Source organism: Bombina bombina, chromosome 4 (assembly GCF_027579735.1).
Source record: "Bombina bombina isolate aBomBom1 chromosome 4, aBomBom1.pri, whole genome shotgun sequence".
NCBI classification, from domain to species: domain Eukaryota; kingdom Metazoa; phylum Chordata; class Amphibia; order Anura; family Bombinatoridae; genus Bombina; species Bombina bombina.
The window spans coordinates 537,775,578-537,801,698 of NC_069502.1; the positions used below are offsets into that span (position 1 = coordinate 537,775,578).

The 26,121-nt window shown below is 38.3% G+C and overlaps 1 protein-coding gene across 1 annotated transcript in view; it reads left to right on the forward strand.

Moving 5' to 3' along the window:
• Positions 1 to 26,121, forward strand: part of LOC128657631 (uncharacterized) — a 524,168-nt gene that overhangs the window by 119,557 nt on the left and 378,490 nt on the right. The window contains exons 19-23 of the mRNA XM_053712016.1: positions 2,208 to 2,419; positions 2,977 to 3,094; positions 19,997 to 20,110; positions 20,202 to 20,352; positions 21,972 to 22,227. Of these exons, the coding sequence (XP_053567991.1) occupies positions 2,208 to 2,419; positions 2,977 to 3,094; positions 19,997 to 20,110; positions 20,202 to 20,352; positions 21,972 to 22,227 (851 nt within the window). The remainder of the gene's footprint in view (positions 1 to 2,207; positions 2,420 to 2,976; positions 3,095 to 19,996; positions 20,111 to 20,201; positions 20,353 to 21,971; positions 22,228 to 26,121) is intronic.

The window sequence follows — 26,121 nt, forward strand, 5'->3', positions numbered from 1 at the left end:
AATCATGAAAGTTTAATTTTAAATGTCTCCCTTTAACTATGTGTTTAACCAGTTACTTTACAGTGGCATTATTTCTAAAAACATTTAACTGCAATAATTACATATATTTTTTAAATGACTCATTATCTCCTTTTTATTAATATAAACTTGTATAAAAGCAGCACATATTAAAAACACAATGCAACAGCTTTCAATTGATTTGTGAATTACAAGTTAACAGCAGTCTTTAAATAAATGGAGACACAGAGAAAAATAAAAATAGATACTGCATCCTCTGACTGAACAGACATAACATATATGGAGTTTGTACCTAATTACATCAAATAACCTTGAAAAAAGGAGGCTTAGCAATATTCAATGTCAAAAACTTTAGTTTAAATAATGTGGACACTGCACACTGAACTTCAAACTCTGGGTTTTAAATTATGGATTTAAGTTTGAATTGACCCTTTGACTTCCTGTAAGTATTGGGCTATGTTAACTTACTGTCCCCCCTGTTAATGATCTGTATCTGAACACAATTTGTGAATCACAAGAGATGTAGAATACTACTTTACTCTTCTGCTTGGTGTCATCTGTTCTTAGGCTACCTCAGCTTCCAGTTGTATCACATGACCCTGCTCACTGCATCCTCATTCTGATTAATCTATATATCCTTCACTTGCTAGGAGGCATCATGAGGGGTGCCTCCTATTAGTCCCAATTTTTGCTGCTAATATATTGACAGAACACAGGTGGCGCTGCAGCACAGCTTTTCCTTTGACCCATGTACTGCAATGGAGAGAAGCGTTCCTATACCTGCCTCTCCATAGCTTTACATAGGGGGAAAATGGGGGGGGGGGGGAAATTGGGACTTTTTGTTGTTGTTTTAATTAAAATTTAATTAAGCTTTGACCACATATGGCAGGGTAGGCACTGCCTCCCCTGCCTCCTATTAGTGCATGTCCCTGCCACTCAGTACAATACAGCATGGCATACGCACCCATTACACAACAGCATGGCAATAAGTACCCAGTACACAACACCATAACATAACCCCTCAGTACACTACAGCACAGCATAAGCACCCAGTACACTACAGCACAGCATAAGCACCCAGTACACAATAGCATGGCATTAGCACCCAGTACACAACAGCATAACATAACCCCTCAGTACACTACAGCATAAAATAACCACTCAGTACACTACAGCATAACATAACCACTTAGTACACTACAGCATGGCACAGCCACTCAGTACACGACAGCATGGCACAACCACTCAGTACACTACAGCATGGCATAAACACTCAGTACACTACAGCATGACACAGCCACTCAGTACACTACAGCATGGCACAACCACTCAGTACACTACAGCATGGCATAAACACTCAGTACACTACTGCATGGCATAAACACTCAGTACACTACTGCATGGCATAACCACTCAGTACAGTTTGGTATAACCACTCAGTACACTACAGCACAGCATAACCACCCAGTACACTACAGCATGGCACAACCACTCAGTACACTACAGCATGGCACAACCACTCAGTACACTACAGCATGGCATAAACACTCAGTACACTACAGCATGGCATAACCACTCAGTACAGTTTGGTATAACCACTCAGTACACTACAGCACAGCATAACCACCCAGTACATTACAGCACAACATAAGTACCCAGTACCCTACAGCACAGCATAAGCACCCCCAGTACACAACAGCATGGCATGGCCACTCGGTAAACTACAGCAGAGCATTAGCACTGAGTACACAACAGCATGGCATAACTACTCAGTACACCACAGCATGGCATTAGCACCCAGTATACTACAGCAGAGTGTTACCACCCAGTACACTACAGCATGGCATTTGCCACTTAGAACACTACAGCATGGCATAAGCACTATGGCATAACCACTAAATACACTACAATACAGCCTTACTACCCAGTATACAATATGTATTACAGTTTTTTTGGCTCGCCTATAATGTAAAATAAACACCTTTATTTTTATGCTTGTGCAGCATGTCACTGACAGACCTGTGGGCCGTGGGGTGTTCTTTATCAACCACTTAGGCTTCTATCCCACACACACCAGTTATGCACTTCCTCTTAGTTTCAAAATTAAAATAAACAGCTGTAACTTCATTTTTTCACACAACCTATATTGACAATATGTCTCATATTTTATATTAAATGTTTGTTTTAAGGCAGAGAAATTTAAGATGTACAAGAGTGATTTGGAGGATGTGGTACAGGAATACCAGAAGCTTCAAAACATGATCCCTCAGAACCTTGCTTTGCTCTTTACATCTCACCTAGAGAGACTTAATCACCAGTTTCAACCTGGTTTATCCACATTGTCTTGGAGTAGTGTTAATATAGAAGGTCTTCTTCATCAGGCAAATGCTGCTGTCAAAAGGTGAGACCCAAAATATAATGTAATTATTATGCTTGTCTGATGTTCAGATACTTTTATTTTATGACTTTTGTAAATGCATACAGGCGGCTCATGACAATGTACTAAACCTCCTGGTAGTTACTGCTGTTAAAGAGACATTGGGTCAGATTCAATAAAGTTCATCTGAACAAAAAGCAGAATATTTAAGCATCACCAGGTCTATTATAAAATTTCACTTTACTTTGGAATGTTGCCCAGACAAAATGGTTTTTTAAAGACTTTTGCGTAAACTAATATTATTGTTGAGTGTAAGAAGAACATTTAAAGGCAGAGCAGAGTTTTTTTCTGTTTAAATTGTCTTTTTTTTGTACATGCCACTGTTAATGTACATACAGTACATATATTACTTTTTGGCTGCCAAGAAAAGTTAATTAACAAAAAAAAAAATAGTTACGTAGGTATCTTTTATAACTGTATACAATTAAAAGTGGTTTCTATTAAGCTGTATAGTAAGGTTTTTTGTTTTGCTAAATAGACATCCATTGCATTACTTTGTATTTTCTTTTTTTCCTGTATAGATTACGAACCATTATTAAAAAAGTCACAGAGATTAAAGAACAAGTGATTGAGCAAACTCTTGAAAAAATATATTGCCTGGACTTGTTACCTTTCAATGAGATCACTAATTCACCAAAGGTATTGTTGTGCTAAATTAATAATTCTATTGCGTGGGTTTAAACCCTTTTAAAAGACTGGTGAACACATTTTAATAATTACACTAATTCAATAAATATACTGTATATACATAAGGGCAGACAGGGCCACCACTAGAAATTTTGGGGCCCCTTACTTAACCATTGATCAGCCCCCCCCCCTTGACATGTGCAATTTTGGACCCAGTGACTAAAACATATATGAACTTTATTCTTAAGTGTAGTCAGACTTGGATATCTTGTAAAGGTAGTAACACACAAACACACTTGTACACTGAATCACACACTCACACATAAGGATTCACATATAGAAACTCTAGCAGACACGCAAAGAAGCACACAGACACACACAGGCACCCACACAGACACTCAGCACTTGTTTACATTGACCTGACAAGTAATGAGGTAGACTACAGTTTTGTAAAAATAAAAAAAAGAGATTTACAAGACAAAATTTGGAATTATGATTATCTTTTTGTCAAGGAAGATGCCAACTATATGATGACAACAGCATGCAGTGGCTGAAAGAAAGGGCCCTGAATTGCCTAAACAATAATTTAAAGGTTAAGTGGTGAATTGGTGACTTCCAGAAAGGTTTCATTAGTCTCAAAGTCTGTAGAAAGATGTGAATAATCAGTAGTAAGGCCAAAATGTCATAAAAAGGAACAGACAATGGACACACACACACACACACACACACAATCTCAGACACAAACTTGCACATACACCCAAGAAAACACCCATAGAGACAGCCTCAGAAAACACACAAAGACATACACACTCGCAGCCAGCCTCAGAAAACACACAAAGACATACACACTCACAGACATCAACAGAAAAAAAATACATACACACTCATAGAGACACCAACAAAAGCTCAAAGACATAAACACTGACACCCACAGAAACACTCACAGGAGGTAAAATTTCTGCACATTGCCATCCCCTAAATCAACAATGTGTGACATGCATGATAAAAAATTGCAGAAATTAAGAGATCACTTTTTAAAGAATAATATTTGTAAATGTGCAAACAAAAATACTTCTGTGAATTCAAAATTGTACATTATTGATCTGTCAGAATGGGTAGATGAAGAAAAGTACTTTTAAAAGGTTGACATATGTTTGCCCCCCCCCCCCCCATTTTCCCCAACCAAGAGCACCACTTCAATTCTGGTGTACAAATGCTGTACTCTATATGGTTTTGGTGAAACCACAAGCTGTGGAACTAGGTCCCATACAATTAAATCTGGTTCTATAAATGCAGGATTTAGGCTTGTTTGTATGTATTTCAAAATTAAGTCAGCTGTAGTGTCAACTGAACAGTGTAATTTCAAACACTGAGCAATCTTAGCCTGAGTGTATAACATTTTATGCAGATGTACAAATCTTAGATAAATGCCTCCTGGCATCTGGAAAGTCCTTGCTTAAAGGGGCAGTAAACTGGAATATAGAAACATAGATATTGACGGCAGATAAGAGCCATAGGCCCAGCAAGTTTGCCCGCTATTAGCTAACATTATAAATGTATCTATTTTGTAGGATAGCCTTATGCTTGTCCCATGCATTTTTAAAGTCCCCCACAGTGTTTGTCGCTACTACCTCTTGAGGAAGTTTATTCCATAAATCAATCACTCTTTCTGTAAAGAAGTGCTTCCTCAAATTACTACTACCCTTCAGCTTGAGATCATGACCCCTTGTTCTTGAATTTTCCATTTTATGTAAAATACCCACAGCCTCAGTTTTACTAAGTCCTTTAACGTACTTGAAAGTTGCTATCATATCACCTCTTTCCCTTCTCTCCTCTAAGCTATACATATTTAGTTAATTGAGCCTATCCTGGTAAGTTTTATTTTTTAGACCATGTACCATTTTGGTAGCCCTCCTTTGCACAGATTCAAGTTTGTTAATATCCTTCTGAAGATATGGCCTCCAGAACTGCACACAATACTCAAGATGAGGCCTAACTAATGATCTATAAAGTGGCATAAGAACCTTACTATTTCTGCTGCAAATACCTCTACCAATACATCCAAGCATTCTGCTAGCCTTACTTGCTGCATTACTACATTGTTTACTAAGTTGTAAATCATCTGAAATAATAATTCCCAAGTCCTGTTCCTCATCTATAACAGTCAGTAAAGTGTCATTGAGTCTGTAATTAACATTTGTATTTGTACCCAGGAACATCCACTCTGTTACAATTTTTTGTATCATCTGCAAACAGACATACTTTCCCCTGTAACCCTTTGCTGATATCACAGATAAATATGTTAAACAAAACAGGCCCCAGAACTGACCCCTGAGGAACACCACTAGTAACAGCCCCCTCTGATGAATGAACTCCATTTACTAAGACACTTTGTTTTCTGTCCTTAAGCCAGCATTCCACCCAGTTCACAATTTTTGAGTCTAGACCAAGGAGATACAGTTTGTGAATTAGTTTGTTGTGTGGTACGGTGTCAAATGCTTTGCTGAAATCTAGATATGCTACATCAACTGCTCCACCCTTGTCTAATACTTTTGTTACATAATCAAAGAAGTCAATTAGTTTAGTCTGACATGATCTCCCTGAAGTAAAACCATGCTGATTTTGGTAATAAAATCAATAAATGTAATAAAAAAAAAATAATATATATATATATAAATAAAAAATCATATCTGCCAAAAGGGCACCTACCATTTGTGTATTGAGGTGGAAACATTTCTGCATTGTATTAAATATAGAATTTCTACAACATTGTCAAATAATCATAAATACATTGCTGCATATTGCTAAAAAAATGTGTTTTTATGGACCCCTGGTCCCACCACACTGAAGTTGCAATCTGAAATTGCACAAATAAATAAAAAAACATTTACTAAGTAAGTCCTACCTACTCTGCAAATGAAAGTGATCTGCTGTCTGACTCATGCAAACACTGTACAAACTGAAGTGCCAAGTCTGTCTCACACTGTGCATAGTTGTTTAGTGCACACTCAAAAATCCTCTCAAATACTAATACTTTACTCCTTGTAATAACATTTCCCACGCTCAATAGTACTCTGCTATAGCACCCTCTGGTGGCTGCGATCATTAAAAAAAATTAATATATATATTTTTTAAATAAAAGTTGTGCTTGCCTCGTGTGGCCCCCTGGCCCACTGGGCCCCTGACAAGAGTCACCCTATTCACCCCCTGATGGCGGCCCTGTGGGCAGATATATTGTATAACTCTTTAAGAAGTTATGTGGTTAGTGCTTATACTTGTGCCACATACCTACGTATACAAATAAATAATAATATACTCCCAAACTCAGACACATACTGTACATAAAACTGTGTGTGCACTAAAAAGACGCAAGCTTATGCTTTATCACTGGAAATTGTACCTGGGTAGCTCAATTACAACAGAACACATCTTAATTTTCACATTTCCATGCCAACACTTGCATAGTGGCACCAGCTACATATTTAAACCATAGGCCTAGATTTGGAGTTTGGCGTTAGCCGTGAAAACCAGCGTTAGAGGCTCCTAACGCTGGTTTTAGGCTACCTCCGGTATTTGGAGTCACTCAAAATAGGGTCTAACGCTCACTTTTCAGCCTCGACTTTTCCATACCGCAGATCCCCTTACGTAAATTGCGTATCCTATCTTTTCAATTTCATAATTTTTATTGAGATTTTCAACAGTACCCACATAAAAAGAAAAAATGCAACAAAAAAAACACAGTTTGGTGCATACAGAATAGATGAATCGGAGCATGTTACAATTATTCATAGTAGTAGAAAAAAAGGAATTTCTTGTTGGATATTCTAATATTTGTAGCTACTTTAGAAATCTCACTGACACCTTTGATTTTCCAACAAGTCAAAATAAACATTCATTTTCCACAATTCAATAACATTTTACAAAGATAATCAGAAAACACAAAAAAAAAAAAAAAATCTCCATCTTTGCAGTGTTTATATCTACTCAATCTAATAAATGCATCAGTACCATTTGAGCGAAAATCTATCCATCATCCACCTTTTATTGAAAAATAATATTTTTCTTCCTTTTTGAAGAAATTGTTGAAGTTTCTGAATTTTTTTTTTTTAGAAAAGAAGAAACCAAGGAAAAAAAAAGAAAAAGAGAGAAAAAAAAAGAAAGAAGAAACAAAAAAAAAGAGAAAAAAAAAAAAAAAGGAACCCCGCCTTGCTTAAGCATTTCCTCCCTCCCCCCTCCACGCATGCCCCATACTACCAGATACCCAGAAGAACTATTTCCGAATTTTGGAATGGGCTTATCATATACTCTATTTCGGTTGGCGAAAAGCTTTTAATGAATTTTGACCATTTGCTGAAAAATGCTACAATTTCACCCTCTGAATTTAGATCTGTAGCGAGTTGTTCTACCCTATATTGTTTTTTGAGATAGTTTTTGACCTCGTTCACTGTGGGTATGAATCTAGTTTTCCATTTTTTGAAAATCAGGTTTCTTGCGGCAAGAACTACTAGGTTTAATATCTTAGCGTCTCCAAAATCCTCCCTATTGTTGGACAAGAAAATTATGTTAGAGAAAGTAAGTTTAAGAGGCTTTATTTTTACCACCTTTACTAACCAATACTCTAATTTGTGCCAGAATTGTTTTACTTTCGGGCATAGCCACACCATATGCAATAATTCTGCAGCCAGTAGGCTGCATTTTGGACATTTCTTGAAGTCAACATTATTCCATCTATAGGCTTTATCTGGCGTGTAATAAATCTGGTATATAAGCTTTGTATGAGACTCTCTCCACGTTTCAGATATCGTAGTGTTGCGTAGTAGCGTGAAGGATCTCATAATATGTATTTCCTTGTCTATGTTCATGGACAAATGATCTGTCCATTTTTGGGCTAGTTTTTCAACATTACTGTTGCCTTTCTGTGAGTTCAGGAGGGTATACCATGGAGAGATGGAGCCGCGACCAGCCTTGATCAGGGCCGGCCACGGCTCCAATCTCCCCCAGGTCCACCTCCAGTTGTATTGGGCGTGCAGCTGAGTAGTATAGTGCCTGGCTTGAAGATAGGCAAAGAAATCTTGGTTACTAAGTTTGAATTCCACTTTCAGTTCTTGGAAAGATTTGATGATTCCTGACTCTGCGTGGTGGAGCTGTGCAACGTGTCTGAGCCCCTGCTCCTCCCACTTTTTCAAGTGTGGGGCTTGGGACCCCTCTTGAAATTCTATATTACCTATAAAAGTTTGGTACCTGGGAATATTAGTATTTATTCCCAACAACATGCCTATCTTCTTCCAGGCCTGAATTATTACATATATAGTTCTAACGTTTTTCACTTGTTTAGGTATTAAATGGGTCGGTGTATGTAAGAGCGAAACTGGCTTTAAGGGGAAGATTAAATTGTTCTCTAACTCGTTATCTGTAAAATAATCAGCTTCTGCCACCCAGTCTGCCGCAGTGCGACCCAAAAAGACTAGATTGTATAGATATAAATTTGGAAGAGCCAGCCCAGCAAATTGCTTTGCCAGGTATAACCTTTGCAGGGCAACTCTGGGCTTTCTTGACTGCCATATAAATTTCCGAAGTGCCATGTTAAGTTTCTTGATATCTTGCGTTTTTATAAAAAACGGGAGGTTTTGGAGAGTATATGATATCTTTGGCAAGATTACCATTTTGTATAGAGCCGCACGCCCTGAAAGGGAGAGAGGTAGATTCTGCCAATCTCTCATAAGTGAGATAGCATGTGCCAAGATTGGGGTGATATTCAAAGAGTACCACTCCTGGGGGTCTGCCGAGACAAATATCCCCAGATATCTAAGTGATTTCAGAACTGTTTTAAATGGGTTGTTTAAATATGACGAGTCGGTCTTCCTTAACCAGAGTAATTCTGTTTTTTGTTTGTTCATTTTATACCCTGCGAATTGGCCAAATTGTTCAATTATGTTAAGGATTATTGGGATATTCCAAGAGGTATTAGAAACATAGACCAGTAAATCGTCCGCATATAGAGACACCTTCAGCTCGTGTTTAATAATCTTGATACCTTCGATATGATTTCTGATTTTTATGGCCAAGGGTTCAATCGCCAGATCAAATAGAAGGGGGGAGAGCGGGCACCCCTGCCTTGTGCCTTGCTCCAATCGGATGGTCTGTGACTCCTGTCCGTGCATGACTAATTTTGATGTTGCCTGTGTGCATAGATTGTTTACTAGATTCAAAAATTTATTTTGAAATCCGTATTGTTTCAATGTAGTTAGAATGTGATCATGGCTAACTCGATCGAACGCCTTCTCGGCATCGATCGCTATGATCGCTGCATCAGGTAGATTTTCTGTTATCTTCCTTTCACTATTCTTGAAATAATCAATGGATAAAAGAAGTTGCCTAATTTTAGATGAGGAGCTCCTTTTTATAAGAAACCCCACCTGGTCCTTGTGAATTACTTCCCCTAAACCTATCTGCATTCTCTTGGCCATAACTGAGGCAAATATTTTGTAATCTGTGTTTAGCAGTGCAATGGGTCTGTATGACTCTCTACATTGTGGATCTTTGTCAGCTTTAGGTATTAGTATGGTATGTGATGCCAGGAAGCTGGGGGGTATTTGATTGTTCTGTTGGAACAGATAATTAAAAAGAATAGTCAAATGTGGAATGATTGCTTTATCTAGAATTTTGTAAAATTCGTTTGGCAACGAATCAGGACCGGGCGCTTTCTCACTTTTCAAAGCTTGAATCGCTTGACTTACTTCCAGTTCTGTTATTGGAGCATTCAACGCCTGGTTGAATTCAGGGGATATTTTCATGAGTGCGATATCTTTCCAGAAGTTCTCCCTTACAGTTATATTTACTGGAGTCGCTGCATATATTGCTTTGTAGTATAGAAAAAAGGATTTAGATATTTCCTCGGGTGAGGTAAGCAAGGTTTTATTGACTCTTATGGCTTCCACTGTTTTTGAAGATCTCGAATTCTTTACCAGTTTAGCCAGTAATTTGCCCGATTTGTTGCCGAATTTGTAGAAATTAGATTGGTATCTTAAATCTGCTTGTGTTGAGTTAAGCAATAAAAAGGTGTCTCTATCTTCTTTAGCTTTGGTGTATTTTCTCCAGTTCTCATTGGAGGATATGTTTATGTACCTATTATAAGCGTTAATTACCGTTTCGATTACTTGTCTTTCCTTCCGGCGAGTTTCTTTTTTGAGATTTGCCATAAATGCAATTATGTCCCCCCTCAATACCGCTTTTGCTGTTTCCCATAGGGTCAGTGGACTTGCCACTGAGTCTTTATTATTTCGGAAATAATCCGCCCACCTTTCCTTAAGCCACTCTCTAAATTTTGCGTTCTTGTTAAGATATTTTGGATAAAAAAACGCCTGTCTTTTAAGGCCGATTTTTAAAGCTGGAATGTTTAAAGTGATTGGTGCGTGGTCAGATAATAACATTTCAGATATATGTGCTTTGACCCCCTTGTGATATAGACTATCGTTAATTAGCATAAGATCAATTCTTGAAAGAGATTTAGTTGTTTTAGAACAGCATGCGTATTTTCTATTATTGGGGTTCTGGACCCTCCAAATATCTCTAACTGCTAAGTTTCGCATGATAGATTTGAATAATTTATTTTCCAATTTGTCTTTCTTGTTTATTTTCTGTCTCACCCCGAATCTCAGTCTGTCTATTGGGGCTCTTGGGGACATATTAAAGTCCCCTGCTATAATTAAGTGACCTTCTGCTACTTGCAGAATTTTCGCTTGGAGAGAGTCCCAAAACCCATATTCAATTATGTTTGGTGCATACAGATTGCATATAGTGTATATTGAGTTTAATATTTTCACCTTTAAGATTATGAATCTACTATCTGGATCAATCAGTGTATCTAGTTTTTCATAACTTAATTTCTTCCCAATCAAAATTGCGACTCCCTTGATCCTTTTAACTGAGGGTGCGAAGATACATTCAGCCACCCAGGACGCCTTCAATTTTAGCGACTCCTCTGCTTTAAGGTGTGTTTCCTGCAGTAGTGCTATGAGGGACTTGGTTTTCTGCAAATGTGTCAAAATTGTTTTTCGTTTAATGGGTGTTGCGATCCCGCCTATATTCCATGAAGTGATTTTAATATCTTTATTCATAGAATTATTCATATGTCTCTAAAAGGTAAATAATTATGTGGGAATTACTCTTGGGCCGCATGTGGCCCGCGACGGGGAGGGGGGAGCGGGAGAGCGGAAAAAAAAGAAAAGAAAAAGGGAGATAAAGAGAAGGGAAACAAAACAAAACAAAACAAAAACAAAAAAAAAAATCATACAATCAGTAATATAACTAATACAATCTCTAAATTTAGCCATTAGCCCCATGTTCTGTTATCTTTTTTTCAGCGTCAGCTGCTGTATCAAAAAAAAACGTTTGACCTTCAAGTGTAACTTTAAGTCTGGCTGGAAAGATGACCGTGGCTTGCCAGCCCATCTTCAGCATCTTGCCGCAAACTGGGGAGAGCTCCCTCCTCTTTGTAGAGGTTTCTATAGAGAAATCTTGAAATATCAATATTTTGTTTCCGTTGTAAAAAATTGGTTGATTTTTACGATAGAATTGAAAGAACATCAATTTGTCCTGATAATTCAAAAATTTTGCAATAATTGGTCTAGGTCTGACGAGGTTGGTTGAGGAGTCGGGAGCCCTCCCCAATCTGTGAACTCTTTCAATAGAGATCGGTGTTTGTGGTGGGGGAATTTTTTAACAGTTGTGGTATAGTGTGCGTCATAACCTGCATAAGCTCATCCTGTTTAGCTGATTCTGGGAAACCTATGATCCTAAGGTTATTCCTCCTTGATCTATTTTCTAAATCTTCGACTTTAGCTTTTAATTTCAAAATCTCAGAGTGATGATCTTCAGTTTTAGAGAAACAAGCATTTGACATATCCTCTAGATCTGAAATTCTCTGCTCTGCTTCTTGAATTCTTTTCGAGAATTGTCTGACCTCTAAGGTCAGAAGAGAAATATCCTGTCTGATTTCGTTTTTTAATATGTCAAATTTTGGAGGGATGGCCTCCAATATACTTGCGACAAGATTTGATGTTTCATGTGGAGTCGATAGATTTTGGGACTTCGAAGGGGTAGTTTCTATAAGCGTGTCTGCCGGTGTCCCTGGCGAAATTTTATTCCTACGGTCCTTGTTCTTGGCTGCCATGCCCGAAAGATTTTTTCCCGTGAGTGATGGTGAAGTAATATATTTATCCATACACGATGAGATAAGTGTGAACAAAATTACGTGCGTAAAAAAAAAACAACCTAAGTGACTTAAGTAGTTAGGGGAGTGCCCTGTGGTGAAGGAGGTGCTAAGTGAAGGGAGGGGGAGAGAGAGAAAAAAAAAAAAAAAAAAAAAAAAAGGTGCCTAATTCGTGGAAGAGTGAGATACCACCAAAATGATGTGTAAGAGAAGAGAATAAAAAACCAGCATGCCTCTTCTGAAAGTGCAATTAAAGTGAATTTTAAGTGAAGTGAGAAAAATTAAGGGCCCTCAGCTTTTGGGGCCAGGATATACCAAAGTGTTAGATGTGTTCTGGCGCCAGAACCAAGGACGCAGGTGTGTTAGCGCTTTATAACCTTAACCTGGGCTAAATGTTCACCTGCAGTGCAATCACTGCTGAGCTATCATCAGGAAGTGGGCTCCTATCATGTCAAGCTAAATATGTTTGCTATGTAAGTTCATCCGGGTGTATTTCACTGCAGGGTGGGAGTCTGCACGGGGGTCTATACAATCGCTTAGGTTCCCCTATTACTCCTAATTATTGTACGCATCAAAAGAGAAGTCTTGCAGTGTTTTGTGGTTTAAGGATAAAAAATAACAAAGGTTCAACTAATTTTTCTTAATCCACGACTTTCTAACTTTACCAGCAAAGAGCCTTATACAGAGTGTTTCAAAATTATACAGTTGAAAAAAAAAAAATTCTTCCCTTTCTTTCCTCCTCTTCCTCTCCTTTAGTATATAGACCGACCTGTATTCACATCATATTAATAAGTCCAAGACTTTCAGCCCTGCAATTGCCTGTCAATATCACTGGCAATTTAGTATCTAAAAAAATAACTTCTGTTAGTCACAGTGATTACTGGGAAGCAATGTAGCAGGGCCAAGTCCTAGATCTCCTAAACATTCTGGGTTATTTCAATGTTTTTACGCAGTCATATACCTTAACCTTTACACAGAGTGTTTCAGTTCTATGTATATGATGCTAAATTAAAAAATAACCTAACTCCTAACTTTCAGGATTTGTACCGTTTGATAGAGTGTTAATAAAAAACAACTATTTCCTTCCTCTTTTTCTCACCTCACTTAGCTAGGTCAGGAATTAGCCCTATAATTGCTTATCAGCATTACCAACAGAGATTTATGGTTTGAATAGCACTTAGTAATGACAGCGATTGCTGTACCACAGCCAAACTAAACCAGGTCCTGTTTGTTTCAGGGGGATTGCAAGCTACTTAGGTACCTTAGCTGAATCTTAAACCTTAACCCTTACACAGCATGTTTCAGTTTCTACAGTAGCTGAAAGGATTGGCGTGTAAGTCAGCTATTATTCACTTCGCCAGCCTTTTGAGTCTTGATTCATTTGCTTCTATGTTTCTCTTGAAGTGTAGCTGTGTAACTAAAAATTTTTCCTCTTTTTTTTTTTCTTCCCTTCCCCCTTCCCCCTCTCCTCCTCTCTCCTCCTCCCCCCCAAGTGCTAATCTCTGTATCCTAGGAGCTTCTCTGATTTCCTTTATATCTGTACAAAACCTCTTTAATTTAGGAGAGAAAACAGTGTTATTTGTGGAGAGGGAGCTTAATGTATCACAGCAATGTACCATAAATTATTCAATTGACATATTAATCTGAAAAAAAGAGGAGAAAAATCAAACAAATAATCACTCTGCAGCAGACCATCAGTACATATTTTTGTTACAGCAGGTAGGGAGGCATATCACCTCTTAAGTTCAAGGGTAAAAGTTCAGTAATACTAAGCCAAAATATAAGATTCCTAAATTTTAAGTGATCTGCAGAAGTCTCTGAGTTAACTTTCCCTGTTTTGACCACTTTTATATTTTTACCCTATGTATTTTTGCAGGGGTTAGATTGCCCTATTGTAATGGATTTGAGCATTGGTCTTTTGATCCTTTTCAGCAAAAATCAAATAAAAATATAATACAGTTCTCCAGGACCAACAAGTGTCATAATTCTACTGAGGGGAATTTGTGCTCCGTGTCACCCAGTCTGTAGAACAGAAAACGTATAACTTAAAGATTGTTTTATTCTTCCCTCTCCCCACTCACCCCTCCAGCGATGATGTCCTTTCCCAGCGCTGCTTCTATTCCAGGGGTGGTATATCCAGACAAGATATCCCTATTGTGCTGGTCTGGCTTGATTCTCCTTAGGTTATATCACTGCCCGGCTTTCTCTGGGCATAAGTACTCCACTACCGCTGATCTCAACCAGTGTATGAAACCTTTTAGAGATCACCGCTGTAGCTGTATAGAACCTTCTTGCGGCAAAGGCTGTGGGAGGCCGTCAGCTAAGGAAATGCTTCTGTAGCAGCAAGTTTCCGGTGAGCGGAGCGATCTGCCTGCTCCCCACGCGCAGCACCGGTGGGTGAGGAGGGCAATCAAGGATCCGTGTCTCGAAGTCAGGAGCCCCAATCTCTTTTCAAGGTATGCGCACGGGCAACCTGGCTTGGCTGCAACTTTTCTTCGCTGCCGCAACAACAAACAGGTGCCGTCTTTCCTCAGACTTGCGATCCCAGGCTTGAATGTGTCATCAGCTCCCCACACGCAGCACCGGTGGGTGGGGAGGACAGACACAAGATAAATCTTCTGGGTAAAGCCTTATTTTGTTGTAGGAATATGTTTATTTATTTTAATTTTAAACGTTGCGGTGAGTGGGTACTAGGTTGTTAATTCCAACAATGATTCCTGGCTGTCCACCCCTCTCTCCTGAGGGTCGTGAGAGGGGGGTTATCTTGGGTGGCTCTTTTACCCTTAAGGGAGCTTGCTCATACAGCCAGTTAAGTCCAGCTCCGGGTAAAAAAAAGATCTTTTTCAGCGTAGTTGACAATAAACGCTGTGGAAGGATATACCAGGGTGTAAAAAACAACTGGCTGCAGACTTGGGAAATAAAAAACTTTTCCCTCTCCGAAAAGAAAGGCCTTTCAGAGTTCCTGGCGCGAACAACCGCCACAGGAGTAACTGCAGGGGAATGAAGCTTGCTCCTTGCACAGACTCCTCCTCTTCCTTCAGGGCATCTAGTATCCTATCTTTTCAATGGGATTTTTCTAACTCCGGTATTTAGAGTCGTGTCTGAAGTGAGCGTTAGACATCTAACGACAAAACTCCAGCCGCAGGAAAAAAGTCAGTAGTTAAGAGCTTTCTGGGCTAACGCCAGTTTATAAAGCTCTTAACTACTGTGCTCTAAAGTACACTAACATCCATAAACTACCTATGTACCCCTAAACCGAGGTCCCCCCACATCGCCGCCCACCCCTAATCTGCCGACCGCCACCTACGTTATACTTATGTACCCCTAATCTGCTGCCCCTAACACCGCCGACCCCTATATTATATTTATTAACCCCTAACCTGCCCCCCACAACGTCGCCCCCAGCTACCTACAATAATTAACCCCTAATCTGCCAACCGCTACCTACGTTATACTTATGTACCCCTAATCTGCTGCCCTTAACACCGCCGACCCCTATATTATATTTATTAACCCCTAACCTGCCCCCCACAACGTCGCCGCCAGCTACCTACAATAATTAACCCCTAATCTGCCGACCGCAAAGCGCCGCCACCTACGTTATATTTATGTACCCCTAATCTGCTGCCCCTAACACCGCCGACCCCTATATTATATTTATTAACCCCTAACCTGCCCCCCACAACGTCGCCGCCAGCTACCTACAATAATTAACCCCTAATCTGCCGACCGCAAAGCGCCGCCACCTACATTATATTTATGTACCCCTAATCTGCTGCCCCTAACACCGCCGACCCCTATATTATATTTATTAACCCCTAATCTGCCCCCCTCAACGTCGCCTCCACCTGCCTACACTTATTAACCCCTAATCTGCCGAGCTATTATTATAAAGTTATTAAGCCCTAATCCGCCTCACTAACCCTATAATAAATAGTATTAACCCCTAATCTGCCCTCCCTAACATCGCCGACACTTAACTTCAAACATTAACCCCTAATCTGCCGACTGGAGCTCACCGCTATTCTAATAAATGTATTAACCCCTAAAGCTAAGTCTAACCCTAACACTAACACCCCCCTAAATTAAATATAATTTTAATCTAACGAAATTAATTAACTCTTATTAAATAAATTATTCCTATTTAAAGCTAAATACTTACCTGTAAAATAAATCCTAATATAGCTACAATATAAATTATAATTATATTATAGCTATTTTAGGATTAATATTTATTTTACAGGTAACTTTGTATTTATTTTAACCAGGTACAATAGCTATTAAATAGTTAAGAACTATTTAATAGCTAAAATAGTTAAAATAATTACAAAATTACCTGTAAAATAAATCCTAACCTAAGTTACAATTAAACCTAACACTACACTATCAATAAATTAATTAAATAAACTACCTACAATTACCTACAATTAACCTAACACTACACTATCAATAAATTAATTAAATAAACTACCTACAATTACCTACAATTAACCTAACACTACACTATCAATAAATTAATTAAATACAATTCCTACAAATAAATACAATTAAATAAACTAGCTAAAGTACAAAAAATAAAAAAGAACTAAGTTACAAAAAATAAAAAAATATTTACAAACATAAGAAAAATATTACAACAATTTTAAACTAATTACACCTACTCTAAGCCCCCTAATAAAATAACAAAGCCCCCCAAAATAAAAAAATGCCCTACCCTATTCTAAATTACTAAAGTTCAAAGCTCTTTTACCTTACCAGCCCTGAACAGGGCCCTTTGCGGGGCATGCCCCAAGAAGTTCAGCTCTTTTGCCTGTAAAAAAAAACATACAATACCCAAGCCCCCCAACATTACAACCCACCATCCACATACCCCTAATCTAACCCAAACCCCCCATAAATAAACCTAACACTAAGCCCCTGAAGATCATCCTACCTTGTCTTCACCTCACCGGGTATCACACCGATCCGTCCAGAAGAGCTCCTCCGATGTCCTGATCCAAGCCCAAGCGGGGAGCTGAAGAGGTCCATGATCCGGCTGAAGTCTTCATCCAAGCTGGAGCTGAAGAGGTCCATGATACGGATGAAGTCTTCATCCAAGCGGGAGCTGAAGAGGTCCATGATCCGGATGAAGTCTTCTATCAACGGCATCTTCAATCTTCTTTCTTCCGGATCCATCTTGCAGACCTCCGACGCGGAACATCCTCTTCTCCCGACGCCTACTAGCCAAATGACGGTTCCTTTAAGGGACGTCATCCAAGATGGCGTCCCTCGAATTCCGATTGGCTGATAGGATTCTATCAGCCAATCGGAATTAAGGTAGGAATATTCTGATTGGCTGATGGAATCAGCCAATCAGAATCAAGTTCAATCCGATTGGCTGATCCAATCAGCCAATCAGATTGAGCTCGCATTCTATTGGCTGTTCCGATCAGCCAATAGAATGCGAGCTCAATCTGATTGGCTGATTGGATCAGCCAATCGGATTGAACTTGATTCTGATTGGCTGATTCCATCAGCCAATCAGAATATTCCTACCTTAATTCCGATTGGCTGATAGAATCCTATCAGCCAATCGGAATTCGAGGGATGCCATCTTGGATGACGTCCCTTAAAGGAACCGTCATTCGGCTAGTAGGCGTCGGGAGAAGAGGATGTTCCGCGTCGGAGGTCTGCAAGATGGATCCGGAAGAAAGAAGATTGAAGATGCCGTTGATAGAAGACTTCATCCGGATCATGGACCTCTTCAGCTCCCGCTTGGATGAAGACTTCATCCGGATCATGGACCTCTTCAGCTCCCGCTTGGATGAAGACTTCATCCGGATCATGGACCTCTTCAGCCCCCCGCTTGGGCTTGGATCAGGACATCGGAGGAGCTCTTCAGGACGGATCGGTGAACCTGGTATGGTGAAGATAAGGTAGGAAGATCTTCAGGGGCTTAGTGTTAGGTTTATTTAAGGGGGGTTTGGGTTAGATTAGGGGTATGTGGGTGGTGGGTTGTAATGTTGGGGGGGGTATTGTATGTTTATTTTTTTACAGGCAAAAGAGCTGAATTCTTTGGGGCATGCCCCGCAAAGGGCCCTGTTCAGGGCTGGTAAGGTAAAAGAGCTTTGAACTGTAGTAATTTAGAATAGGATAGGGCATTTTTTATTTTGGGGGTCTTTGTTATTTTATTAGGGGGCTTAGAGTAGGTGTAATTAGTTTAAAATTGTTGTAATATTTTTCTTATGTTTGTAAATATTTTTTTATTTTTTGTAACTTAGTTCTTTTTTATTTTTTGTACTTTAGTTAGTTTATTTCATTGTAGTTATTTGTAGGAATTGTATTTAATTTATTTATTGATAGTGTAGTGTTAGGTTTAATTGTAGGTAATTGTAGGTATTGTATTTAATTAATTTAATGATAGTATAGTGTTAGGTTTAATTGTAACTTAGGTTAGGATTTATTTTACAGGTAATTTTGTAATTATTTTAACTAGGTAGCTATTAAATAGTTCTTAACTATTTAATAGCTATTGTACCTGGTTAAAATAATTACAAAGTTGCCTGTAAAATAAATATTAATCCTAAAATATCTATAATATAATTATAATTTATATTGTAGCTATATTAGGATTTATTTTACAGGTAAGTATTTAGCTTTAAATAGGAATAATTTATTTAATAAGAGATAATTAATTTCGTTAGATGTAAATTATATTTAACTTAGGGGGGTGTTAGTGTTAGGGTTAGACTTAGCTTTAGGGGTTAATACATTTATTAGAATAGCGGTGAGCTCCAGTCGGCAGATTAGGGGTTAATAATTGAAGTTAGGTGTCGGCGATGTTAGGGAGTTCAGATTAGGGGTTAATACTATTTATTATAGGGTTAGTGAGGCGGATTAGGGGTTAATAACTTTATTATAGTAGCGCTCAGGTCCGGTCGGCAGATTAGGGGTTAATAAGTGTAGGCAGGTGGAGGCGACGTTGTGGGGGGCAGATTAGGGGTTAATAAATATAATATAGGGGTCGGCGATGTTAGGGCAGCAGATTAGGGGTACATAGGGATAATGTAAGTAGCGGCGGTTTACGGAGCGGCAGATTAGGGGTTAATAATAATATGCAGGGGTCAGCGATAGCGGGGGCGGCAGATTAGGGGTTAATAAGTGTAAGGTTAGGGGTGTTTAGACTCGGGCTACATGTTAGGGTGTTAGGTGCAGACGTAGGAAGTGTTTCCGCATAGCAAACAATGGGGCTGCGTTAGGAGCTGAACGCGGCTTTTTTGCAGGTGTTAGGTTTTTTTTCAGCTCAAACAGCCCCATTGTTTCCTATGGGAGAATCGTGCACGAGCACATTTTTGAGGCTGGCCGCTTGCGTAAGCAACTCTGGTATCGAGAGTTGAAGCTGCGTTAAAAATGCTCTACGCTCCTTTTTTGGAGCCTAACGCAGCCTTTATGTGGACTCTCAATACCAGAGTTGTTTTTATGGTGCGGCCAGAAAAAAGCCGGCGTTAGTTTTTCGGGTCGTTACCGACAAAACTCCAAATCTAGCCGTTAGTGTTTTAAGTTGTGCTGTGACATATTTTGTCATTTTGACCTTTAAAATGCATAGCAATGCATGTTTTATTTAAAAATCAATTAAATTACTTAGCAAATACCAATAATTTATAGGTTTTGCCTGGTACTTCATGTTCTTTGTGTAACTGACATTAACTGCTTTATATTTGCAGAGTCCGGATGGATTGATACAAATAAGTAAACTTTTTTTGCTGGAGAAGAAAGCTGAGTTAGAGTCCATGATAGCTACAATTAAAAGCGCCTTCTCTGATATTATTAAGATACTTGCTAAGGTACTGTATGACAGAATATTAATTTTTCAATGCAATGCAATGAACAATGTTTGTTTTCCTACTGATATTTGTTTCTGTCACCCAGGAATCAACACAAGATAATCAAAATTCCTTACAGAATATCAACACAGCTTCTATCTCCAAGTTCCAAAAACCTTCACGAAAATCACAGTCACTAACCTCCTCAAATAACTCCTGCAACATTATATCTGAAGAAATCAGCAATCAAGTGCTAGGTGTGTTATTAAATTAGTCTGGAAGTTTAAATAATTGCAGTAAATAATGTTCTTTAACAGATAGTCTAGTCCCTCCACTTTTTTTTAGAAATGTATTCTTTTATTTAATGCTTTAGATTTAAAACGCTTTGCCAATCACATTTCTTAGCCTCATACCTTGATGCATAAAATGATTAAAAGGAAGCCATTTTATACTACAAAATGCCAAATTTCCCCCCCCCTCTATTTCTCTAATTGCTATGCAAGTAAATTCCCATGATACATTGCAAACACATGCAGGGCAGTAAACCTGGGCAAAACATGCTCAATGTCACAAAATATATGATACATTGTTATAATTGATAGATTAGTATAATTTACAGCGCAACAGATAAAAGAAGAATACATGTAAATTCAAAATATTCTCAGAAGACCTGCCAACAATATATTGTGTATCTATATAAAGTCATAGCACTATCAAGTCCAAGTGACTCTAAATTACTGCTCGGGTAGAGCTCAGATGATTTGTATGAACACTGACATCCTGGGATTTAAAAGTGCTATAAATGTTATCTTATATTAGCACAATTAATAAATACGTTTAACCCTTGCAAGAGGATTAAAGAGATAGTTAAAGCCAGCTTCAAAGCAGCAGTGTGTTACTGGGAGCTAGCTGAACATATAAGCGGAGCCAATGACAAGAGACAAATGTTTATAACCACTAATCATCAGCTAGCTCCCAGTAGTGCATTACTGCTGAGGATATGTAAAGATGATTTTCAACAAGAGAATACATTTGATAATAGAAGTGAATTTAAAAGTGTATTACATTTGCATGCTCTTTCTGAATCATACAACTTTATTTCTGACATTCATGTCCTTTTTTAGTTGCAATGTCAGAAGTATTAGTACATAATGCTCATCATGAACTCTAACCTAAATTCATATTGATATTAACATGGCTTTTTCCTCACATTAGTTGGTATATTAGGATTGTTTTTTTTTCTCACATATTTGTATTATTTTAGTTATGTATTTTATTAGTTTGGCAATATAGGGATTTAGATTTCTCATGTGGTCTGAATGCAGAATGGATCCCCTTGGTGGGGTATGGGGATTAAACCTCCTAATATAATGCTTTCACTTTATTCCCGTCAGATCTTGATTTAACATTTTTTTTTAAAGTTTGAGTAAATAGTTATCAATTGCAGTTCCTCGACATCTATTCTTCAGCAACAGCTCATTTTTTTTCTAGCTGAAAACTGTCCACTGATTACACCCCCCAACAATTGCAAAAAGCCATACATGTTTATAAGCATTTTAACCTTTTTTGGAATCACAAGGTCTTTTCTGTTTACAATTTTCTGCTATTTTTGGGATCTGACAGGATAATGATGCTAATCCCAAGTGACCACAACAGATAAAGTACATATTTGTTTTGCTTTGTTTAGTGCACAACACTATGTAGTTTCTATAACAATCTGATATAGTCTTCTCAGGCAGTGGATAACTTTACAACATGATGTAATTACAGAGCCTTTTTAACCAAATCACAACTGCTGCTTTATAATCAAATAATGTCTATGGAAATGTTGGTTTTGTGGGGAGGTTTTTCAGGCCTTTTTAATTTCCCATTTCAGGTTCGCTCAGCGATGAAGTGTGCCATGCTGTGTATTCATGTATCTGCCGTTCTTTACTACACTTGGCCCATCTTGTAGGCTGTGACTTGGAAAGCTTTTCAATGGAATTATTGAACATATTTAACAAACAAAAAGAAAAAAATCCAGAAACACAAGATGCAACTAGATCCCTATGGGAAACAAAACATTATTTGGGAAAAAAAGAATTTCTCACTCCTTTAGATTTGTGGCCACACAGTAAGAAAGGAGAATTATGGTAAGAGAGAAGTTTTATGATGTGTATTCCTTTAAACAGAAGGATGGTTGAATCAGTAGCTAAAACATGATTAAATACTAGCAGCTAGATTAAGAGTCTTGCGTTAGGGTTAAAAAGCAACGTTAAGAGGTTTAACGCTCACTTTTTTGGCACAACTCTAAAATACCGCAAATCCACTTACGTCAATTGCGTATCCTATATTTTCAATGGGATTTTCCTAACGCCGGTATTAAAAGTCTTCCTAAAAGTGAGCGGTAGACCCTCTACCTCCAAGATCCCTAACGCATTTGAAAGTCAGTAGTTAAGAGTTTTATGTGCTAACGCGTAACATAAAACTCTTAACTAAAGTGCTAAAAAGTACACTAACACCCATAAACTACCTATTAACCCCAAAACCGAGGCCCCCCCACATCGCAAACACTATAATACATTTTTAACCCCTAATCTGCCGAACCGAAGATCGCCACCACTATAATAAATATATTAACCCCTAAACCGCCGTACTCCTGCATCTCAAACACTAGTTAAATTTTATTAACCTATAATCTGCCGTCCCTAACATCGCCGCCACCTACCTACATTTATTAACCCCTAATCTGCCGCCCCCAACGTCGCCACAACTATATTAAATGTATTAACCCCTAAATCTAACTCTAATCCTAACCCCCCCTAACTCAAATATAATTTTTATAAATCTAAATAAAATTACTATCATTAACTAAATTAATCCTATTTAAAACTAAATACTTACCTATAAAATAAACCCTAAGATAGCTACAATATAACTAATAGTTACATTGTAGCTAGTTTAGAGTTTATTTTTATTTTACAGGCAACTTTGTATTTATTTTAACTAGGTACAATAGTTATTAAATAGTTATTAACTATTTAATAGCTACCTAGTTAAAATAAAGTCAAATTTACCTGTATAATAAATCATAACCTAAGTTACAATTACACCTAACACTACACTATAATTACATTAATTCCCTAAACTAACTACAATTAAATACAATTATCTAAAGTACAAAAAAAAACAACTAAATTACAGAAAATAATAAAATAATTACAAGTTTTTTAAACTAATTACACCTAATCTAATCCCCCTAATAAAATAAAAAAGCCCCCCAAAATAATTAAAAGCCCTACCCTATACTAAATTACAAATAGCACTTAAAAGGGCCTTTTGCGGTCATTGCCCCAAAGTAATCAGCTCTAACCCCTTGAAGATCACCCTACCTTGAGAAGTCTTCACCCAACCGGGCCAAAGTCCTCAACGAAACCGGGCGAAGTGGTCCTCCAGACGGGCAGAAGTCTTCATCCAAGCCGGCCAGAAGAGGTCCTCCAGACGGGCAGAAGTCTTCATCCAGGCGGCATCTTCTATCTTCATCCATCCAGCTCGGAGCGGGTCCATCTTCAAGACATCCGACGCGGAGTATCCTCTTCCAACGAAGTCCAACTGAAGAATGAAGGTTCCTTTAAATGACTTCATCCAAGATGGCGTCCCTTCAATTCCGATTGGCTGATTGGATCAGCCAATAGAATGCAAGCTCAATCCTATTGGCTGATTGCATCAGCCAATAGGATTTTTTCTACCTTAATTCTGATTGGCTGATAGAATTCTATCAGCCAATTGGAATTGAAGGGACGCCATCTTGGATGACGTCATTTAAAGGAACCTTCATTCTTCAGTTGGACTTCATTGGAAGTCTTGAAGATGGACCTGCTCCTGGCCGGATGAATGAAGATAGAAGATGTCGCCTGGATGAAGACTTCTGCCCGTTTGGAGGACCTCTTCTGGCCGGGTTGGATGAAGACTGGGTTTTAATGTTGGGGGGGGATTTGTAATTTTTTTACAGGTGAAAGAGCTGATTACTTTGGGGCAATGCCCCGCAAAAGGCCCTTTTAAGGGCTATTTGTAATTTAGTATAGGGTAGGGCTTTTTATTATTTTGGGGGGCTTTTTTATTTTATTAGGGGGATTAGATTAGGTGTAATTAGTTTAAAAAACGTGTAATTATTTTAATTATTTTCTGTAATTTAGTGTTTTTTCTTTTCCGTACTTTAGATAATTGTATTTAATTGTATTTAATTGTAGTTAGTTTAGGGAATTCATTTAATTGTAGTGTAGTGTTAGGTGTAATTGTAACTTAGGTTAGGATTTATTTTACAGGTAAATTTGACTTTATTTTAACTAGGTAGCTATTAAATAGCTAATAACTATTTAATAACTATTGTACCTAGTTAAAATAAATACAAAAAATGCCTGTAAAATAAAAATAAATCCTAAGATAGCTACAATGTAACTATTAGTTATATTGTAGCTATCTTAGGGTTTATTTTATAGGTAAGTATTTAGTTTTAAATAGGAATAATTTAGTTAATGATAGTAATTGTATTTAGATTTATGTAAATTATATTTAAGTTAGGGGGTTAGGGTTAGACTTAGTTTTAAGGATTAATAACTTTAATATAGTGGCGGTGACGTTGGGGGCGGCAGATTAGGGGTTAATAACTGTAGGTAGGTTGCGGCGACATTGGGGGCGGCAGAATAGGGGTTAATAAATATAATGTAGGTGTCTGCGATGTTGCGGGTCAGCAGATTAAGGGTTCATAACTATAATGTAGGTGGCAGCGGTGTCCGGAGCGGGAGATTAGGGGTTAATAATATAATGCAGGTGGAGGTGATGTCGGGGGCGGCGGATTAGGGGTTAATAAGTGTAATATTAGGGGTGTTTAGACTCAGGGTTCATGTTAGGGTGTTAGGTGTAGACATAAAAAGTGTTTCCCCATAGGAATCAATGGGGCTGCATTACGAGCTGAATGCTGCTTTTTTGCAGGTGTTAGACTTTTTTCTCCTATGGGGAAATCGTGCACGAGCACGTTTTACCAGCTGACCGCTACCGTAAGCAGCGCTGGTATTGAGGTGAGATGTGGAGCAACATTTTGCTCTCCGCTCACTTTTCTGCGGCTAACGCCGGGTTTAAAAACCTGTAATACCAGCGTTGTCTGTAGGTGAGCGGTGAGGGAAAACTGCTCGTTAGCACCGCACACCTTTACCGACAAAACTCGTAATCTAGCTGCAGAAGTTTTAAATATAAACTGTAAAGTAGTGTCACACAGAGAATGGGACTAGCCAGGAGAGGTTCAAACAAAGTTGGAAAACAGCACTCCTTGTTTTGGGGCATGGAATGTCAGACTTGCCAGGTCCTCAGACAATAACATAATGATTCCAGCCTCCAAATTGTAATAAAAGACCTTTATTCTATTCATAGGGTCCAGAGAAAACAAAATACAACGTTTTAGGCCTTTGCTAGGCCCTTAGTCATGTATGATTTACATAACTAAGGGCCTAGCAAAGGCCTGAAACGTGTTTTGTTTTCTCTGGACCCTATGCAAAGAATATAGGTATTTTTTGCCAATTTGGAGGCTTGAATCATTATGTTACTGGGGGTCAGAAGTATGATCAGGTCATCAACAGATAGACAAATGAATAGGGCACCCAAACATGATTGAAGACAAATGATACACAGGCAGCAAAGCTGAGCGTGCAAACCGATTATAACCAATTATAAAGGGAAAAAGCACACTAAATGCAGAAGCCAACGTTGATAGTGCTCTATTAGACTGGAGCGGCATCAGGAGAAAAAAGGAACACACTCGAAGCAAAGCCAAAGAGAAGAAGAAAAAAAGGAGAAAGCTGATAAGGCGGTTATAGCATGCTATGACCAGGAGTAAAACAAAGAAATAGGACATGTATAGGTTAGTAATTTAGACAAGACAGTTGCACTGGGTGTCAATCTGAAAGAACCTAAATAAATATCAATGTATCTGCCAGGGACGTAACACTCTAACACTTTCTGTTCATTTTAGCCATCCTGTGTTTTAAGATACA